Source organism: Salvia splendens, chromosome 18 (assembly GCF_004379255.2).
Source record: "Salvia splendens isolate huo1 chromosome 18, SspV2, whole genome shotgun sequence".
Lineage (NCBI taxonomy): Eukaryota > Viridiplantae > Streptophyta > Magnoliopsida > Lamiales > Lamiaceae > Salvia > Salvia splendens.
Genome location: NC_056049.1, coordinates 6,733,635 through 6,753,358, shown reverse-complemented (window position 1 = coordinate 6,753,358; position 19,724 = coordinate 6,733,635). Strand labels below are relative to the sequence as shown.

Sequence of the window (19,724 nt, the reverse complement as noted above, 5' to 3'; positions counted from 1 at the left end):
ATGGTGTTATGCTTAATTCAATGTGTTGATATTTTGATTTAAAGCTCTAAATTTAGAGTTGTTATTATCTTTTTAATATTAACAAATAAAAAACTAATTTACACATGATAATTTATAGACTATTAGATCTTTAAAATACTATGGTACTCTCTCCGTTCTCAAAGAATATGAACCTTGGATTCGGCACTAGTTTTAATAAATAAAGGAAAAAGTAGGAGAGAGATAGGGAGAAAGGGCAGTGGAAATAATGTTAGTGGAAAGTGAGGTCCACATTATTATAATGGTATAAGTGTTAAAGGTAATGATATAAGTTGTAAATAAAATGATGCGTAGGGGTAGTATGTTGTTTGAATTTTTTTAAAATTAGAAAGTTTATACCCTTTAGGGACAGACGAAAAATAAAATAGTTCATACTCTTTGGGGACGAGGGAGTATTAAATTAGTTATAGTTAGCAATTAAAGAATGAGTTAGCCATCGATCAAATCTATTAGTAACTAGTTTTAAAGTTCATTATATTAATGTATTATACATTTCTTATACGGTTAACACCAAAAAAAGATTCGGTTTTGAGCCCGGTGTAAACACCTCGAAAAATGAGGATTGCAATTTGCAAATAATATTTGAGCAGTATATGTTTATTACGCAATTATTATGATATTTAATATTTTTATGTTAATCAATCATTTTAGAACATTTCTTAGATTGTGTTACTTTTTAAGTTTTAACCATATAGTTGTGGATTTGGGCCTTTGGCACCCCATAGATTAGCATTTTTAACAGTTTGTTGGAATTTATTTGGGCTCAGATTCGCTCAAATTGACGGTGGTTTGAACATTTTGTGGGTTAGATTTTGGCTACGAGTTCAAAACTAAATAAGTTGAAATATATGGTTTATATTCATATTAAATGTCTAATTTTAAAGAATTTGCATAAAGCATATTTTTTAATGTTCGTAGACTTTCATAAATTTATTTATCGAAGTAATCTCATTCAAGCTAATTTTTGTTTCAAATTCAAAAACTATTTATACCCGTTTGCATTATAAAACCGTCGAAAATTGAACCCACAACTCCATTTCAAATTATAACCGTTGAAAGTTGAAACAACTTTCGTAGTCGGCGCTGCTGGGCTCAAGGCGGCGGGATTGTGGGATGCTGATTGGCACTGGACCGGATTCGGAAGCTCCGATTGAGAGAGTGAGTATTAGCGGCGGCGGAGGGGAGAATAAATTGGGGGCAGAGTCGTTGGTTTTGGGAATGAATTCGTCGTTTGGTTCTACCGAATTCTCCGCCGATTGCAATCGCTAATTACGACGAGAAGGGTTTTAATTTTATTGACCGGAATAATAGGGTGCCGTCAAGGTAAATCAATTTCTTTCCGTTTCTTATACATCGATTTCGCTTCTACGATTTTTGAGTGCAAATTACTTCTGTTTATCTGCAGTTTCGTGCATACTGTGTATAACGATATGATGCGTATCTAAGTGTGCTTGGTTTTAGCAGAACTTCTCCTGCACTCATTGAAGTTGCGAAGGCCAATAAACTTTTTGTCCTTTACCATACTCGAATTTATAATTTCACTAAGTTAACTGAAAACTATACAGTATTTTATTCAAAAATTGTACCTCTTCTGTTTCTTTCTATTTTTGATTGTGACGTGTCAATCAGAGAGAAAACATTTCATCTTGTGAGAGATTATTTCTATACTTTGTTAAATTACTTGCTGAAAGCTGCTATGATTCCTTGGCTGGTGTTGATGATTTTAGCTTTTCTCTTACATTTGCCACTTGCTTTTCTCTTACACGGTGCTTGTTTCATTTCATCCTGTAAAATAATGAATCATCTAACTAACTGTATTTGGATGATACTCTTTAATCATGGTATATTTTGTTCTTTTATGGTCTCCCTTCACTTCTTTGGGTGTGATCATCATTTGCTATTTTCAGCTAACCCATTGGTATGCTTTCATTGAAGATATTTTATCTGGCTTTTGTTTGTGTGATTACTTCCAATGAAGCAGCCACATTCAGGATTCAATTAGATAAGTTGTATTCTTCCATATTATGAGCATGTTGTTATGCACAATTCATTTGTATTGTGCTTTGCATGCTGTTGTTTCCTAAGTGATACTCCCTCCATCCCAGTTTAAGAGTCACATTTTTCCATTTAAGTCCATCCCAATTTAAAAGTCACATTTAGAATCTACCATATTTGGACATAAAATTTAACCTCATTATTCATCAAATTTACACTCAAATGTCATTATTTTAATAAAAATAAAACAAAACAAAATTCTAAACATACAAAAAGTCAAAAAGGTCTCACTTTCCACTACCTCACTTCAATTATTACACACTCCAACAACCACTACCTCACTTCATTTATTACACACTCCACAAATTTCTTAATATCCGTGCCATAACTAAATCTTACTCTCAAACTGGTACGGAGGGAGTACTTTAATTATATGATTAGTAGCAAATGCTAAATTTTCTTGATTCTTGCAATTGTACGAGACTATGAGATGCATACACTCACATATCATGATAATAGTAATAGTTTTAACTTACTGATACTGAGAGTGAAAACAGCATTATTCCTTGGAAAACAAAGTAGTAATAATTATGGTGCTCCTGGGAGCAAAATTGATCAACTTACCAAGCATGACATTATTTGGTGATATGTTATGCCTGACTTTACTGGTGAAGTTTCCATGTAGGTTGTAGGTTGCTCTCAACGGGCTTTCCACTGAAGAACTTGGCTAGACTTGGCATCATCTTTCTCCTCCTCCCAAGTCCCAACTGTGAACGAAGTTGATCGAGGAGTACGATGAACCACTGGAGATGCAGATTTCCGAACCATTCCTCGTCTTGTTGGTGTCCTTTTAGTGCTTTTTTCATGGCTTTTCCATCAGGGGGCAGCTTTTCAGGTTCCATCAACTGTCTCTATTTCTCAGTCATTTTCAACTCTTTTCTTTGAGGTTTTTGATCCTTTAGTTTGATGAACCCTGTGTCCTTCCTCTACTCGTAGGGCTCTAGTTTCTCTTTTGAAGAGCTCTGCTTTAATCTGGAATTCTTTCTCACTTGCATTCCCTTTCAGGTATTCAAACTTGGAAATAGTTATTGTTGAGCTAGGCCTAGAGGCTGATGCTCTATTTCTTACTGTCTTGTCAATAATGGATTTCAAATTCTCGAGTGCCATTGCTTCTGATGATTTGGCAGCTTTGAGATCTTGTAATGCGGCTTGTAATCTTTCCTCTGCCATGTCTATCTCAGCCTCTGATTTCTGAATTTCTGCCTTGACAAGTGCAGTTTCTTCAATCTTCATTGTTGAGAGACTTTTCTTTCTTGTGTGTTTCTGCTTCTGCTTCGAGCTGTTCAAGTGCGAGCTTTATATTTGATATAACTAGCCTTGTCATCTGCCGCTTATGTTGCTTCCAGCTTGCTTATGGCTCTCAGAAGCTTTGAGTTGAGAATGTATAAATATCTCCGACTCCTCTTTTTCCTTCTTTAATCGAGCTGTTTGTCCTGTAACATGCTTGAGCTTGTCCCGAATAATGTCCATGGAAGCCATAAACTGAAAGCTTCCTTCTTTAACTTGTTCCAATTCCTTTTCTGTTGCCGCCAACTCTTTCAGCGCGGACTCTAGCAAAGTTGCAGAATTCCAGTCCATCGGTGTGTTCTTCCTGTTTCTTAAGTTGCTTGAGTTCACTCTTTAACGTACTGATCTCCGACATGGTGATCATCAGTCTTGGTCTCCGCGTTCTTTTGCATCTTCAACTTCATCGATCATGTTCTGCTTTTCCATCTGAGACACCTATATTGCAGATGCGTGTTTTTCAGCTTGATCTTTTGTTTTAGCTTCGATTTCTTCGTACTCCTTAATGGCCTCAACTCTTCTTCATTGACTCCCTCAATCTCCTTAGTAAGTGCTTCGGCTGAACTCAAGTAAAACTCCCTTTTCGACATAGACCCTTTCATTTCTTTCGCTGCCTGATTCCTCAACTCGGGCCATATCAACCTTGAGCTTGCTCTCGTTTCACCATTTCCAACTCTCTCATCACTTTCTTCACACTCCAAATCCTCACAGTCCCATTCTTCATCCTCTCTTCTAACCACCCGCAGCTTCTCCAAGTCCTCTATCTGCGATTTTCCTATTGCATTCGACTCCTCAACTCTTTGCTCGAGATCTTTTGCCGTTTTATTTGCAGCAAACAGCTAGGATCTCGATTCAGCAGTTACCTCTACTCCCGGATAACAGGTTAGTATCTCTCTTTGCACGATTTAGCTCTCTTGTTTTGACGAAAGGCTTCTTAAAACATGTCAGGTAATTACAAGAAATGGACACTGAAAAGCAAATTAAATAATGCTTTTCTGATTCCTCTTGGAAATTTGTTTCGGATTTGTTGCCCTCTCTAGTTGGCTTGCGGTAAGAACTCACAGAGCCAGTGGCCTCTATGTCCGTCATTTCCGTTGATCACCTGTTTATAAATTGAATTTTTTTTCATGTGGTTAAGGGAAATTAAAGACGAAGAGCTGGAAATAAAAAATGACATTATCATACATATATTGTTAATGACTGCATATCAAGTATTTTTCAATCACTGCCTTGCTTGTTGGATCTTAATGAATCGGCCTGTATGACACTACTAACAAGTTCAAATAACTAAATACTAAAGTCTTAGGCCAGTTGTCCTACCCTTCAAAGTATCTATTAATCAGAACGGAAAATAGTCACTGGGTCCATCAGCGAATATCCTTGGTCTAATAACACAAAAAATACAGAACTCTTTAATAAAATATCAAACAACAAACTCAAAATAAAATACTTAGTGATCATCTCAATAACTTTCATTTTAAACTTCAAGATTAATGCAACTAAGTCTTATGGCCAGCTGTCCTACTCTTCAAAGTATATCTATTAATCAGAACGGGAAATAGTTACTGAGTCCACCAGTGAATATTCTTGGTCTAATAACACAAAAAATTATAGAACTCTTTTATAAAATACCAAACAACAAATTCAAAACAAAATACTTAATGGTCATCTCAATCACTTTCATTTTCAACTTCAAGATTAATGCAACTTAAGTCATTACATTCATTATTAATGGTACAATATTTTCATCATCACCAAATATCTTGACAAATCAATTTCATCATCTTTCATCTCCTACATAAAGATTATACAATTTAGTAGTAAAACATGAAATTATAAATAAATCTATTAAAGTTTATTATTCTCCTCGCCTGCCATTAGGAATCTCGGTTTACCATTTTAGTTCGTCGGCGATTAGGATTCCTGAAATGTGGAATTTGTGCTTGTGGATATATTATCGAGTAATCGAAGATGAAAAATAAAACCCATTTTTTTTGTATGTAGACTCATTCTTGGAAGGTCATAATTAAGAATTACATAATTAAAATCCTAAAAATTAATAATTACATAATTAAAAATTCTAAAAAATTAATAATTACATAATTAAAATCTTAAAAATTAAAAATTACATCCGTAAAAATTTAAAAATTTAAAAAAGATTAGTTCCATGGCAGTTGTTGGTTGGGGATGGGTGGCACCCCAATTGCATTTGGAGGGTTCGTATCATCCAATGATGAGCCTCTTTTTGCTCAAGAGTCATCCGAGACGTATCAACGAAAATGGCGTTATTCAAAATGGGAAATAAAGTATTGGGGTTTGGAGGCATTGCAGGGGGTAGAGGCGGCACAAAGGGAGTCGGAGGTTCGGCTAGGGTCGCGGCACGATGGCAGATGGTCGTCGCCGATTTCTTTCCCGGCGAACGGCGTTGGGAATCGCTCGGGCTGGCGCCGAAACTATCCTAGTGAGCTCCGGCAAGTTGGCTTGCCCCCTCATCCTCGCCGAAGTCTGATAGCGACCTCAACCTTTGCTGGTGGAGTTGGAGGTGGATTGGATGCTTCCCTCCCACTTTGAAAGATGACGCACCTTCTTCCAAGTGTTGAGATGCTTGAATGGTTTGTGTAGTGTGTTGTTTGGTAGGCCGATATGGCGGCCGTGATGATGTCGACCTCGTTGGTGACGTTTCCTGCCGACCGTTGTTCCTCGAGGTAAAACCCCTGAACTTCTGGATTTCTTCGTTGGCTCTTCCGACGACATTGCGCAACATACTCTCAGTGCGCTCCACCGTTCCCTCTGGTCGGTTGGCATTGTACATGCGAGCGATGCGGAATCAGAACTTGTCCCCGATTTGGTTTGTGCCTACCACCAGATTTTCACCGATCGTGACATATACAGCGAATATCTTCTCCATCTCGAGCGGAGTGCACGACATGCGGACGTTGGGGTCACCGCCACCGTCACGGCTACAGACACCACGACCGCCGGAATTGCCCTCCCGAATTTGGGACAACAGTTATGTCGAGCCGCTTCTTGCTGAGCCGTGTTCAGGTGCCCACTCATACTGCATATCGGGGGCATTTTGATTTTCCACCGGGTAAGGTTGATAGTTACCCAGAATTTGCGAGCCTTGGGTAAGAGGAGGTGAGAAGTTTGTATCCGGCGAGGCGGATGACGAACCGCCGAAAATAAATGACTAAGATTCAAATGATTATGACTGTATTGACAAAGTAGAGTTTTGGCTTTTGGGTGATTGATGAAAGTACTAATAAATAGCTTGATTATGAGGAGTTGGATGAATTGTTAGATTAAGAACAAGCAAAAAGGTTAATAAACTAGATTTATTTATAATTTCATGTTTCATTGTGTCCATTGCTTAATATTGTTTTAATCTTTATGTATGTGAAGAAGATGATACAATGAGGATTAATGATGACAAAATTGATTTGCCAAGATATGGATTTATTGACTTAGAGTTGTACTCCCTCCGTCCCGCACTACTCGCACTTATTTCCTTTCTGGGCGTCCCAAGTTACTTGCACTCTTTCCATTTTTAGTAAAAAATTCCACCTACAGCCGTCATTTTTGACTTTCCTATACACTCATTCCTTAATCTCCGAGCCGAAAAGGAAATGAGCGAGTAGCCCGGGACGGAGGGAGTATTAATCTTAAAATTGATCTAAGTGATTGAAATGTTCGCTAAATTTTTTGTTTTGAGTTCGTTATTTGGTATAAGAAAAATATGCGAGATGCATTTCATGTTATTAACACTCAATACATATGTATGATAATGTCATTTTTTTCTTTATTATTCATAATTTATTATATGTTCCGGTTTAACTAGTTGTACGGCTAGTTAAAACCTGGTTGAATAAAGCAATTTATCAAAAAAATTGTTCTATAAACAAACAAATCAGTGAGGAACAAAAATGAAGGTTGTTCAACCTTCAAATGTGCAGCAGCGATTAGCGGTGCAGATTGGAGCTACTAGAAAAAAGAAAGTGTAGATATGATCCACTTCCCGGTCTTTAAACTTTAGGAGATTAAAAATGATCCACTTGTCTATTTTATAGTGATATTAGGAGATGTGGTATAAATTGTATTAGGTGATCCCCTCCCGATCTTTAAACTTTAAAAAATAGTATTCCCTCTGTCTCTCTATAGTAAATGCGTTTCTTTTCGACACAAAATTTAAGAAAAGTTGTGTTAAATGAGGTAAGTAAATAAATAATAAAGTAGAAAAGAAAAAAGATAGAGATGAAGACAAAATAAAGTAATAGAGAAGAAAAGTTGTTGTTTTTTGCTAAAAATGGAAACGACTCAGCTACAATGGGATAATCCAAAAAGAAATAAGACTCAGATATAGAGGGACGGAGGGAGTATCATTTGTGATCCCAAAACTTTTAATATTTGCATGCTTTTTTTTATCATTTTGCATTTTTTTTCATTTTTTTCCGACTGAAATGTCACCCAACTCATTTATGTTGAGACACTTTAATTTCACTCTTTCCATCTCTCCCACTTAGTGGCGAACACAGGATTTCAAGTCTGGGGTCCAAATTATTATTAACAATTATGAGATATTTTTTTATATTTGCATCATCGAAAAGTAGTTGCGATATGGATGACAAGGAGTTGCCCGAGATATAAATGAACATTGATTGTCAAATAATAATGTGGTGTTGATGGTAATTAGAAATTATGTATTAGGAGATATGGTATAAATTATGTAAAAATTCTTTTCTTAAATTTAGAGTTCACTTGTCTACTTTATAGTGGTGTATAAGATAATGTAGCATACAATGTATACAATGTAGCATACAATGTAGCAGGTGATCCCTTATTGAGAAAGACCACGTACATGTAAACATCAATTGAAGCATGAAAATTTTATAAATTTTTAAAACTATCCATACATCAAGGAGCTTTTTGTTTATTTTAATCATTTATGATAAAAATGCATGCTCCTTTTTTAGTGCATTCCGCAATAAATAACACAATTGTTATGTTCTATCTTAATTTCGTGATCGGCTTTGAAGGGTGTAATAAATACTTCCTTCAACTCGTGAGAACTTTTTTTTTAGACATAAGATTTAAAGAATTGTTATTTAAAGAGTTAAAGTAGAGAGAGTAAAGTTTGAGAGATGAAATATAAAGAAGTGAAAAGAATAAAACACGTGGAAAAATAAAGTGAGCGGGAATTTTTTGCTTAAAAGGGAAATGACTTGCTTATCATAGAACATATGGAGAATTAAATTATGATGAGTATATTTTATTGATTTTGAAGTAGAAGAGACAAGTTTGCTTTCTATACATTAATTTTAAAATCAATTATTAATTATACTCCCTTCATCCCATTGAAATAGACAATAGTTCCTTCTTGGTTCGTCTCATAGATATAGTTCATATTTATTTATGCCAATATTTTTCTTATTTTCTTTTACTTTATCCTTTATGGATCTCATCATCGACTTCACAATTTCTATTGTTTTTTCTCATTCTCTCTTACTTTACCAATTACGGATTAAAACTTATGTCAACCCTAAATGGCTAATTTCTATTGGATGGAGGGAGTATGAATAAATAAATGTATAAAATTATTTATAAATAATTTAATAGTACGACCTAAGCATGCCCAAGGTTCCGTAACGGCCGGTTCCGGAAAATCTTGAACCAGAATCGAACCTTGAGCGTATTTGGCAGTCACAGTTACGGTTCCTCTTAGAAAATCGTCGGTCAGGTTTTGGTTTCGAATCGACCATTTTTCGGCGGTTTTTCACGGTTCGGTTTGGTACCGAACCAACAGATTTTTTTGTTCCAGTTCGGTGTCACGATTTTCCGAAGGTTTCGGTTTGGAACTGCCCGGAACCGGTAGTTTCAGTACGGTTTTGGTTCTGATATTTTAGAATCTAAATCGACCCACGGTTCCAAAAGTGGCAGTTTCAATTCCATTTAAATCTCACTGTTCGGGTTAAGAACGAAACCGCCAATTACGGTTAACAACCTAAGAAACAAAGGCGTTGACCAAAACTCCGACTACACGTAAGATACTCCATCAATCCGCGTAGCAGGTGATTGCTCCCCTATGATCGGTTAAATTCCAAACGCTCATAAAACAAGGCAGCAATCAAATTCCCCAGGCTTCACAGATCTCACCAAGAGCTTCACACCGGAAAATGTGGCATTGATTCTCACCCTCGGCTCAGGGTTTAAGTCGGTACACGGATTCTGAATTGGTACCGGCGATTCTAGATGGACGTGGAGAGATCGTCGCTCTGCAATTGCGTAGTCAATTTCCTGCTTGAAGAGAATTACTTGCTGTCGGCGTTCGAGCTTCTCCACGAGCTCCTCGAGGATGGACGCGACAATCACGCTATTCGCCTCAAGGAATTCTTCTCCGATCCCACTCACTTTCCGCCCGATCAGATCTCCCGCTTCAACACTCTACGAGGTTCGCTCAATCATTGCATACTAGCGCGCGCTAATCCTTTTTCTCTATTGGTTTCTGCATTTTATCTTCGCGAGTTGGTGGAGTTGTGGTAGAGCTGCCGTGCCCCAGTTTAAAACTTATGTCGATTGCAATTGCAATTCAGTTGCAATTAAGATAGATTGCAACTATTTCTGTCCTTTTCTTAGTAAGTAATCTAGTCTGGTTTAGAATTCTGCATTGATCATTCAGTTTACTGGGGTGTTATTGTGGCATAGTTCGCCTATTTTATAGCCAACTTATTTTTTATCCAACTCATTCCACGTATCATTAATATTAAATTTGGATAACATTAATCTCATGCTGTTCTGTTAATTATCATGTGTTGGAAATTCAAAGCTTTTATCAGCTGTGCACTTGGAGATATAACAACCCACAGAACATGCAGTGCGGATGATAGCTTAGTAATTACTATTTCTATATTGAAGATTAATATTTTTGTTGAGAATAACGAAGAATAATTATCATCTCCCGTACTCTTTGTTACTAACTACTGTTATGTTAAAAATTGCTGTTTATGTGCTGTTTTTTTATGTCAATGCTTTGAAGTACATAAGATTAGATGATAGTAACCTATATTGCCAGTCAAGTTTGGAGGGTTGTTAAAAATGGTAAAATTTTGTTTACCACAAGTATTAGAAAAACCTGATATTTGTTCGAGTCTGGAGAATTATCCATATTTCATAATAATGCCAGCTTTAAGATAGCTCACCAGTTGACAATGCAAGTACACAACTATAAGGTGTTAATGGAATTCTTCAAAACACAGAAAGGCGGTTGGTTACATAGTGCATATATTGGTTAGTATAGCTGGAGAGGGACCAGAGAATTTGTGAGAAGGATGAGTTCGATAACTTTATGGGCCCAAAGCAAAAATAAAATTATCATCTGATTACCTAGGAGATTTATGCTTAAATTTCGGTATATTGCTCTCTTCTGGAGTGGATATCTTCCCTGGTGGTTGTACTAAAAAATTTCCTTGATTACAGTGTTATGCTTTATTTCTTGAAGTTGTCTAGGGTATTTGCTGCATCATGCTAGTGGTTCTTATCCATGTTGTTCTTGGAACCAAGAGCAAAATTTCCCATAAAAATAGGAATTGAATAGATGACAATGTAAATGTTCCCATCAAACCTAGTTGAAACTTTCTGAATATTCATTTCTTCTGGTTTCTGTCACTTTTGGATGAATAATATGAACATATCATTTGAATCAATTTTAGAATCCAAGTATAGTACTAACAACTGGAAAAAGGGGCTCCATAGATATAGCTGCTGATTGGTTTAAGATGTGCTGATAGAGCTGCTTCCAAATAGTTTGACCACATCTTAGATCAATTATTATACATAGTAAGAGAAAACTGTAAAAAATGAAGTAGTCTGCAGATCACTTGTTATGACTTCACTGTAATTTATTGATACTGGAACTGTTCATATATTATGTTTCACTTCCTTATTGATTGACTTTACTTTGATGTCTGGCTTTAGTTATAAGTGGAGGGTCCCTTGTAGAGGATGTGAGATAATTCCTTTTTTCTTCTTTTTGTTGTGAAACAGTGGCAGATCCCCAGAGCCTGTTTGAAGAAAAGGAATCGTTGGAAGAAAAATTGGCTGTCCGTGAATATGAACTTCGTCTAGCTCAAGAAGACATTGTTAACCTCAAAACTGAGTTGCTCAAGAAAGCTGAGACAACCTTGCATGAATCAAGAGGTAAAGCTACAAGTATACTCTCCAGCACAGCTAACGGTTATGTTCACTGTGCATGGAAAGTGATTGCCACCTTACTTGTAAGATGCTGGAAAATTCACACGCATGCATAACACATCCTTCATTGTGTTTGATAATGTGATATTAAGGTTCCTTAGTTTAGCAACTGCTGTATGTCAAGATAAGAAAAAGTACTTGTGTTATTTTCTTGTTGACCTATGTGTCTAAATGTGTTTTCAGATCCGAATATTAACAATACTACAGCAAATAATGGACTGGTTTCCGAACCGATAAACAGGGACATCTCTTCATCAGATTTGGGTCCTTTGAAGGATAATGAACGATTGGATATCAATTGTGCAGTGAAGGAGTATCTATTATTGGCAGGATACCGTTTAACTGCAATGACATTTTACGAAGAGGTATATCGATCAATGACTTTTTAGTTCCTTCTGTGGGTTTTTTGTCCTTCCTAGATAGCAAATAGCCCTGATATTGTGTGCAATCTACTAATGAATTTCTGAATCAATGTTTTATTTGGTAATTCCTGTTGTTAGGTACTCCCTCCGTCCCAAGGAAGATGACCCCTTCCTTGGGCAGCCGGGAATTTATGCAACTTTATTTTGTGTGAAGTGGAGAGAGTAAAGTAAGAGAGAGGGAATAAAGTAGAGAGAAAGGTGCTTCCATTTTTAGTAATGGGTCATCATGGCTGGGACAAACTAAAGAGGAAAGAGGGTCATCTTCAATGGGACGGAGGGAGTAAAAGTTTCTTAAAGATATATGAGCTCAATTATAACAATGACCAGTAGTATTTGAACCTGGTTATCAAGAAGTAAAAAGGAAAACACGTGTTTGATGGATTTTTATATTTTGCTATCAAGTATGAGTCTCACTATTATAGAGAAAATTGCTCAGTACTAATTGTCACTTTTTAATATAATAGCACCAGCTATTTATTAGGTGATGATCATGCAGGAAAGAAAAATGTCCTGGTTCAGTCATAGAATGTGATTAGAAAAAAGTTCACATGAAATATGGTCTACTGTATATTTTTCATTTGACTGTTGGGTCGTTGTTGTGTATAAACAGGTATTTAATGTTATAATTGTATTTTATAATTGCAACAGGTCACTGACCAAAATTTGGATGTTTGGCAAAACTCATCTGCGTGCGTACCAGATGCATTGCGACACTATTATTACCAGTATCTTTCTTCAGCTAGAAATGCTGCTGAGGTACATCTTAGATATGCATGCGTAACCTGAAAAATAGATGAAGTAAATATAACTTCAGGTCAACGTCTACTAGATCCATATGATCGAAACCATAAGCCCATCCTCATTTCTTAGAGTGTATGGTCGACTACTAGCATGTGATGCGCCAATGCCATCATCAATAGGTTTTTGTAAATAACAGTGATAATAAAAAATAGTCCCTCTGCCCACGAAAAATAGAGCACATTTGTCATTTTTGGTTGTCCACGAAAAATAGAACACATATAAAAAAGGATAGTTTTCAACAACTTCTCTCTTACTTTTTTCCCTTCTCTCTTACTAATAATATGGACCCCACAATCCACTAACACTACTTCTCTCTTACTTTTTTCCCTTCTCTCTTACTAATAATATGGACCACACATTCCACTAACACTACTTCTCTCTTACTTTACCAATTCCACATTAAAACCCGTGTCATTCACAATGTGTCCTATTTTTCGTGGACGGAGGGAGTGTATATATATATATATATATATATATATATATATACATCAATAAAAAAAAATTATCACTTTAATTCTCTTTGTTGCTCTGTTTATCCTGGGTTATCAGCCTTTTTATTCAATTTCAAGTAAACCTAATTAAAGGGACTGTCTCATATACTGGAGAATCTTGAGAAAGAATACTCCCTCACTAGATTTGGTCCAACTTACTGAATCAAGATCACTTATATTTCAAATGTGTTTGACGTATTTTTGTAGGATTATTTTTTGTGTTCAATTTCCCATGCTCGTATTATTCTTTTTACTGCAGGAGAAAATGGTGATCCTTCAAGAAAATGAATCGTTGCTCAAAGAAAATGAAAGGCTAAAAAGTGATATACAATCGTTGTTGAAAGAAAAAGAAACGCCAGATGTTCAAGTCATGTCATTGACAAATTCTTTGGAGGTGCTCCAAAAAGATATAAAGGAAAAAACGAATACAGTAACTTTCTCAACAGATATCTCTGTGTTATTCATTTTTGGTTTCATTTTATAATGTTTAACAGTTTAAACGCCTGTCAGGTCCAAGCTCTGAAGAAAACTTTGAAAAGTCAGAAAAAAGAACTAGATGATTGTAGAGCTGAAATAACTTCACTGAAAATGCTTATTGAAAGAGCTCGATCTGGAAACATTCTGTTGCAAGCGGACTCTGAACCTGCTCATTCTGCAAGGAGCAATAACGATGATACGAGTCCACTTCCAAATGAAGTAGATATGTCAAAAGCCAACACTTCTTTGAATACGGGCCTTGAGTCATTGAGGACAGATGTAGGGATAATGGGGGAAGTGGACATTGTTAAAGAGGCACAAGTCAGTGATAAGGAAACATCTGCAGTTGGTTCATTGGCTGTTTTAACTGTTGCAGATACTGACATGACAGGGAAGCAGAAATTTGATGATGCAATTAGCATAACTGAGACAGTTCCAGAAGACTTATTAACTCCTCAATGTGAAAGTGGATTTGTTGGAACACCTTCCCTAGGAAAAGATAAACTTGTGATAAGGTCTCCGAAACTTGATGCTGAATTACATACTGAAAAGATGGTAAAACTCTTGTAGTGTATTCCTTCATTTGATTTTCTTGTTTCAGAGAAATTATCTTCCTTCAGGATGAAATCTAACTTATGTTTACTTGTCAGGGAGTGGGAACCATACAGATATTATCAGATGCTTTGCCTAAAATCGTGCCTTATGTTCTAATCAACCATCGAGAGGTTTGTTGATATATTTGCGTTTGTTATTCAAAGCATATGTACTAGGCTAAAGGTTATTGGAGCAGTTATATACAATATGTTTCTTATCATAATTATTATCGGAGTTCATCCCTTTTAGGAGCTTCTTCCTCTGATTATGTGTGCAATCGAGCGTCATCCGGACAGTGCAGTGCGAGACTCCTTGACTCACACGTTGTTTAATCTGATAAAGCGCCCTGATGAGCAGCAGAGACGGATTATAATGGATGTAAGAATCTGATGGAAAAGCATCTGCATATATGAAGATTATATATTTTGCACTTATGGGTTTCCGGTTTTATTTGTGGCATCAGGCTTGTGTTACTCTTGCCAAGAATGTAGGGGAGTTGAGAACAGAAACGGAATTGCTGCCCCAGTGTTGGGAACAAGTATAACTATCTGAAATATATAGTGCTTTCTTTTTCCCATATGATTCAAATGGCCACAAACTTAATGATGGCTTTGGCACTTGTAGATTAGTCACATGTACGAGGAGCGTAGGCTGCTTGTTGCTCAATCATGTGGTGAACTTGCAGAATTTGTAAGGCCTGAGATACGTGATTCACTCATCTTGTCCATAGTTCAACAGCTCATGGAGGATTCTGCTACAGTTGTCAGGGAGGCTGCAGCTCTTAACCTGGCTTTGTTGCTGGCACTCTTCCCAAATACAGACAAATATTTCAAGGTCAGCCTCACTAAATATGCTTCAAGGAAATCATGGAGAAGGTATCGGACTTCACAGTTTCCTACACTGTAAGCTCCGTGATCTAGGAATGGAGCGTTTCCCTTGGTCATAACATGATTCCTTAGAGTAAAATAAAAATTTATGGAAAAAAACGAAATAAGAAAATATTTTCAAACACTTATATCTTGATTTTGAATAGGTTGAGGAGATGATGTTTCAGTTGGTTTGTGATCCCTCTGGTATAGTTGTTGACACTACAAAAAAGGTTTTAGTTCCTGCGCTCATAAATTGGGGAAACAAGCTGGACCACATTCTACAAGTTTTGCACTCTCACATATTGGGATCTGCTCAGGTATTATAATCAGCATAATTTTGTCATTAATCTATGCTAACGCTATTAATCTTATCTGAAATGTTTGCATTTCAGCGTTGCCCTCCTCTTTCCGGGGTTGAGGGTTCCATTGAGTCACAACTTCATGTTTTAGGTGAAAGAGAACGTTGGAACATTGATGTTCTATTGAGGCTGCTTGCTGAACTACTTCCATATGTGCACAAGAAAGTTGTTGAGACTTGTCCTTTCTCTTCAGATTCAGATTCTACAGGAATCTCTTTCACGCCATCTTTGCTCGAACAATATGCAGAGTAAGATTGCTACCCTTCTCTAATGTCCTGTTTACCACAGTGATTGCATGATACTACTACTTTTTGTGGATCTAGAATGTCGTATGATGGATTTACTACCCAATGCATTTGTAATTGATCAGGGGACAAGTGGAATGGCCAGCCTTTGATTGGTTGCTTACTGAGTGCTTTCCTAATTTGATTCAGCTGTGCTCATTATTGCCTCAGAAGGAAGATAATTTAAGAATCCGTGTTACGAAGGTATGAGTTTGAGTTTCATTTATTTTCTTCTAATCTCCGTTATTGCTCATTGTGTCTTGTCGCTTTTCATTTTCTTTTTTTTTTATTTCCTTACGCTTTGAAGTTGTGGATGACCAAATACAGTTTTTGCGCGAAGTGGTTGATCATTTTGGTGAACCTTATTTGACGCACATCCTGCTGCCATTGTGTTTAGTGGCTGTTGGAGATGATGCTGATTTTAAATCGTTCCCACCTAAGGCCAGGTCTAAAATTAGAGGTAATATATATATATATATATTTTACTCTTAGTTTTGACTCATGAGAACTCGCTCCCATTTTCTTGGATATAGATCTCATGATATTTTTTTTTATCTATTCCCTATTTAAGTAAGAGAAAAGGTGCCAAAACAACATCATCTTTTACTCCCAGGAGCAGATCCAATCCTAAACATTGTTTTGACACAAAATACACAAAATTGACTGATAAAAGGCGCAGTAACCCTTCACAATGTTTGAGGTTGGATCTGCTTGGGTATTTTTTTCACACCTTTCTCTTTAAGTAATGGCTCTTATTTGTATTAAAAGTATCAACTTTATCCCTTTCAGGTTTGACACCTAAATCTGCGTTTGCTCAGAGACTTGCTACAATGTGTGCCCTACCGCTTCTCCTGGCAGGCATACTAGGACAACCAAGCAAGCGTGCCAGCCTAACAGTGTACTTAAGGAATCTTCTGATTCAAAGATCTAGGGAGAATAGTCTTCCTGCGAATCACGAGATTATCAATTCAGTTCGTTTTCTTTGGTATGTTTTCCCGCTGACTGTTGCATATTATTGAGCTATCTTTTATTGTTACCATGGGTTTTTCCTGTTGCAGTACCTTTGAAGAGAATCACAGTATAGTATTTAACATCTTATGGGAGATGATTGCAAGTTCTGATGAAATGTTGAAAATCAGTGCTGCCAATATTCTGAAAGTCATCGTAAGGGTTTAATTTCCTTTTAATTTCAGAAAACATGCCATTTCCTCCTATCTCCTGCAGTGCTTATTAGAATCATATTGTATCTTTGTTTTTTCCCCCTAGGTACCATATATTGACGAAAAGGTTGCCTCAGCTAATGTTTTGCCTGCCCTTGTGACTCTTGGTTCTGACCAAAATCTGAATGTAAAATATGCCAGCATTGATGCATTTGGTGCTGTAGCACAGCATTTTAAGAGTGATGTGGTATGCAGATCCTTCCATCCTATGCGTGCTTTTTCTGATGAAGATATCATGCAATTGACTGGCTGGTTTTTCCTTAGATTGTCGACAAGATACGCATTCAGATGGATGCTTTTCTTGAAGATGGATCACATGAGGCTACCATTGCTGTGGTTCGTGCTCTTTTGGTAGCTGTGCCTCACACAACTGCTAGGCTTCGGGATTATATCCTTCACACTTTCTCTTTGGCATATTGAATTTCTTCCCTTTCGCTAATAATGTTGTGTACTATTTACATCTTTTAACTGTCTCTTGGCATACGGAATCTGTTCTATTCCTTATAAAAATCTGATTTAATTATGTTTTTGTTCTTGTGGCCAATGTGCAAGCTCATTTTCTTTAACCATTTGTACATCTAGTCTCCAAGATTTTTCAGTTCACGTCATCACCATCCCTTTCAAGTGATGTAACGAAGCGCAGAGACAGAGCCAATGCCTGCTGTGAAGCAATTCGTGCTCTTGATGCAACAGGTATGTGCTCAAGATTTCTTTAAATTACATATCAATATTAGTATGGCCCCAAAATGTGTGCTTGCGTCGGCATTTTCTGAAATTACTTTTGCATTGGTTAAACATCTTCGAGGATTTCAGGCTCAGCTTATGCTTCCACTCTGTATAAAAACTCATTAACATTACTGATCCCTCGTTGACATAGCGAACGAACCTCATGTTCTATTAACACCATTTAAGCCTGCAATGGCGTGCATTTTCAAATCCTATTTTAGACTAGTTGAAGACTATTACTTTTATATACTCCCTCAGTCCCATAGAAATAGGTCATTTAGGGTTGTCACGAATTTTAATGCGTAATTGGTAAAGTAAGAGAGAAAGGAAAAAAGTAGTTGATATTGTGTTGTGGATAGTGGGATCCATAAATGATTAAGTAAAAGAGAAGGAGAAAAAAAACTGACGTAAATGGATATGGCCTATGTCTATGGGACCGAGGAGTATAGTAATATATTTTCAATCTTTCAAAACCTATAGTAGTACAATTCTGGAAATACATTCTGCTCCCCTCTGGAATTCAGCTTGTTACACTGATCTATGTTCGTATCTATTCGTGCAGATCTTTCAGCATCGACTGTCAGGGATTTCCTACTCCCTGCAATTCAGAATCTACTGAAAGATACGGATGCGCTTGATCCAGCTCATAAGGAAGCTCTCGAGATCATATTCAAGGAAAGATCAGGTGGAACATTTGATGCTTTTAGCAAGGTGATGGGAGCTCATCTGGGCCTTTCTTCAGTGAGCAGTTTCTTCAGCGACAGTGGGCTACTGGGGAAAAAGGAAACCGGAGATTTTGGGACTCCGGTTCCAGTCACAACTGAGAACACAATTCCACAACCACCAGCCGAGGACACAAGATTTAGACGGATCATGAGGGCCGGTTTCAGTGATATGCTTCGAGGGAGAACTAAGGGCAACGATGAAGTTAATCCCAGTGAATGAGAGACACCTTCATTTTTTGTTTTTGCTTGTTGTATGATGATAGGAAAAGAAGGGTATATGCTTCCATTCATTTGTAATTCTTTATTTTTTACATCACAACATAAAATTTATTAAGGGAGGAGTTGTGTCTCTTCCGACTAAGGTATCAAAAGTCTGTGCTTAGACAAACATGATGAAATATCAAAATTCTTCCCAATATGGAACTTGTGAAACATAAAATTTCCTCCCAATATCAAACATATATGGTTAAAACTTAAAATTAAAACACACCCTCCTACCACCTGTTCTAAAATGGTTAATTAACATTTTAAATATTAGAGAACAAAATAAACATATATTGCTCAAATGCAATCCTTATATTTTGATGTACTTACACAGAGCCCAAAACCACCTCTACCTACGAATTTATTAAATCATACGTTTAAGTTAGTATTATAATAAAGGGGTAATATAACCGTGAATATCATGAACTAGGACACTTCCTGATTTTTCCATTTTTTAGCAAACTTCTAAATTTGTTGCTAAAAATCATAAACTTTAATGGACGTGTCAGTTTCCCAATCCGACGACCTGACTCGCATTTTCCAGCGTAAACTTTGATGGATCGCGTCTTGTCTCCTCTAGATTATCGTCCATTTGTGGAAGCTTGCTTTGGCACGGGTGAGAAAGATGAAGCACTTAAATGTATACCGAAACTACCAGTTCGCTGAAGTAACTAAACTAACATGAAAATTTCACATAGCTTTGTGTCTTCTCTTTCGCTATCTGAATGTGCTGTAATTGACAAACCAGCTTACGCGAAAATCAGGATGGCAAATGAAGCTGCACATACGGAATCTCAATCCAAGAATGGCAATTGAGAGAGTCGTTTTCACAGCTTAGATGATTCATTATTTTACAGCTTGAGGAAATAC

The 19,724-nt window shown here is 36.8% G+C and overlaps 1 protein-coding gene and 1 pseudogene across 2 annotated transcripts; one reads left to right on the top strand and one right to left on the bottom strand.

Moving 5' to 3' along the window:
* Positions 1-2,696: 2,696 nt before the first annotated feature.
* LOC121776653 lies at positions 2,697-6,867 on the bottom strand (annotated as a pseudogene).
* A 2,627-nt stretch (positions 6,868-9,494) lies between these two features.
* LOC121777421 (RAB11-binding protein RELCH homolog) lies at positions 9,495-18,961 on the top strand. Of its 2 annotated transcripts, XM_042174674.1 has the most exons (20): positions 9,495-9,823; positions 11,416-11,568; positions 11,806-11,987; positions 12,693-12,800; positions 13,596-13,766; positions 13,847-14,368; positions 14,464-14,538; positions 14,657-14,785; positions 14,871-14,945; positions 15,032-15,241; positions 15,441-15,593; positions 15,669-15,883; positions 16,006-16,123; positions 16,247-16,379; positions 16,709-16,904; positions 16,978-17,083; positions 17,186-17,326; positions 17,404-17,527; positions 17,716-17,832; positions 18,428-18,961. In XM_042174674.1, the coding sequence occupies exons 1-20, from the start codon at positions 9,625-9,627 to the stop codon at positions 18,808-18,810; spliced, it is 3,510 nt and encodes a 1,169-aa protein (XP_042030608.1). In that variant the 5' UTR covers positions 9,495-9,624; the 3' UTR covers positions 18,811-18,961. The 2 variants fall into 2 exon arrangements, with proteins under 2 accessions (XP_042030608.1, XP_042030609.1); XM_042174675.1 differs by lacking the exon at positions 9,495-9,823 and having other exon boundaries at positions 11,427-11,568; positions 11,864-11,987.
* The last annotated feature ends 763 nt before the right edge of the window (positions 18,962-19,724 follow it).

Bases quoted from the DNA above. Each gene is read 5' to 3' on its own strand.
- LOC121777421 (XM_042174674.1), top strand. From the start codon at position 9,625: ATGGACGTGGAGAGATCGTCGCTCTGCAATTGCGTAGTCAATTTCCTG. The intron at 15,884-16,005 runs GTAAGATTGCTA...GTAATTGATCAG, and splicing joins TTGCTCGAACAATATGCAGA to GGGACAAGTGGAATGGCCAG. The intron at 17,833-18,427 runs GTATGTGCTCAA...CTATTCGTGCAG, and splicing joins TCGTGCTCTTGATGCAACAG to ATCTTTCAGCATCGACTGTC.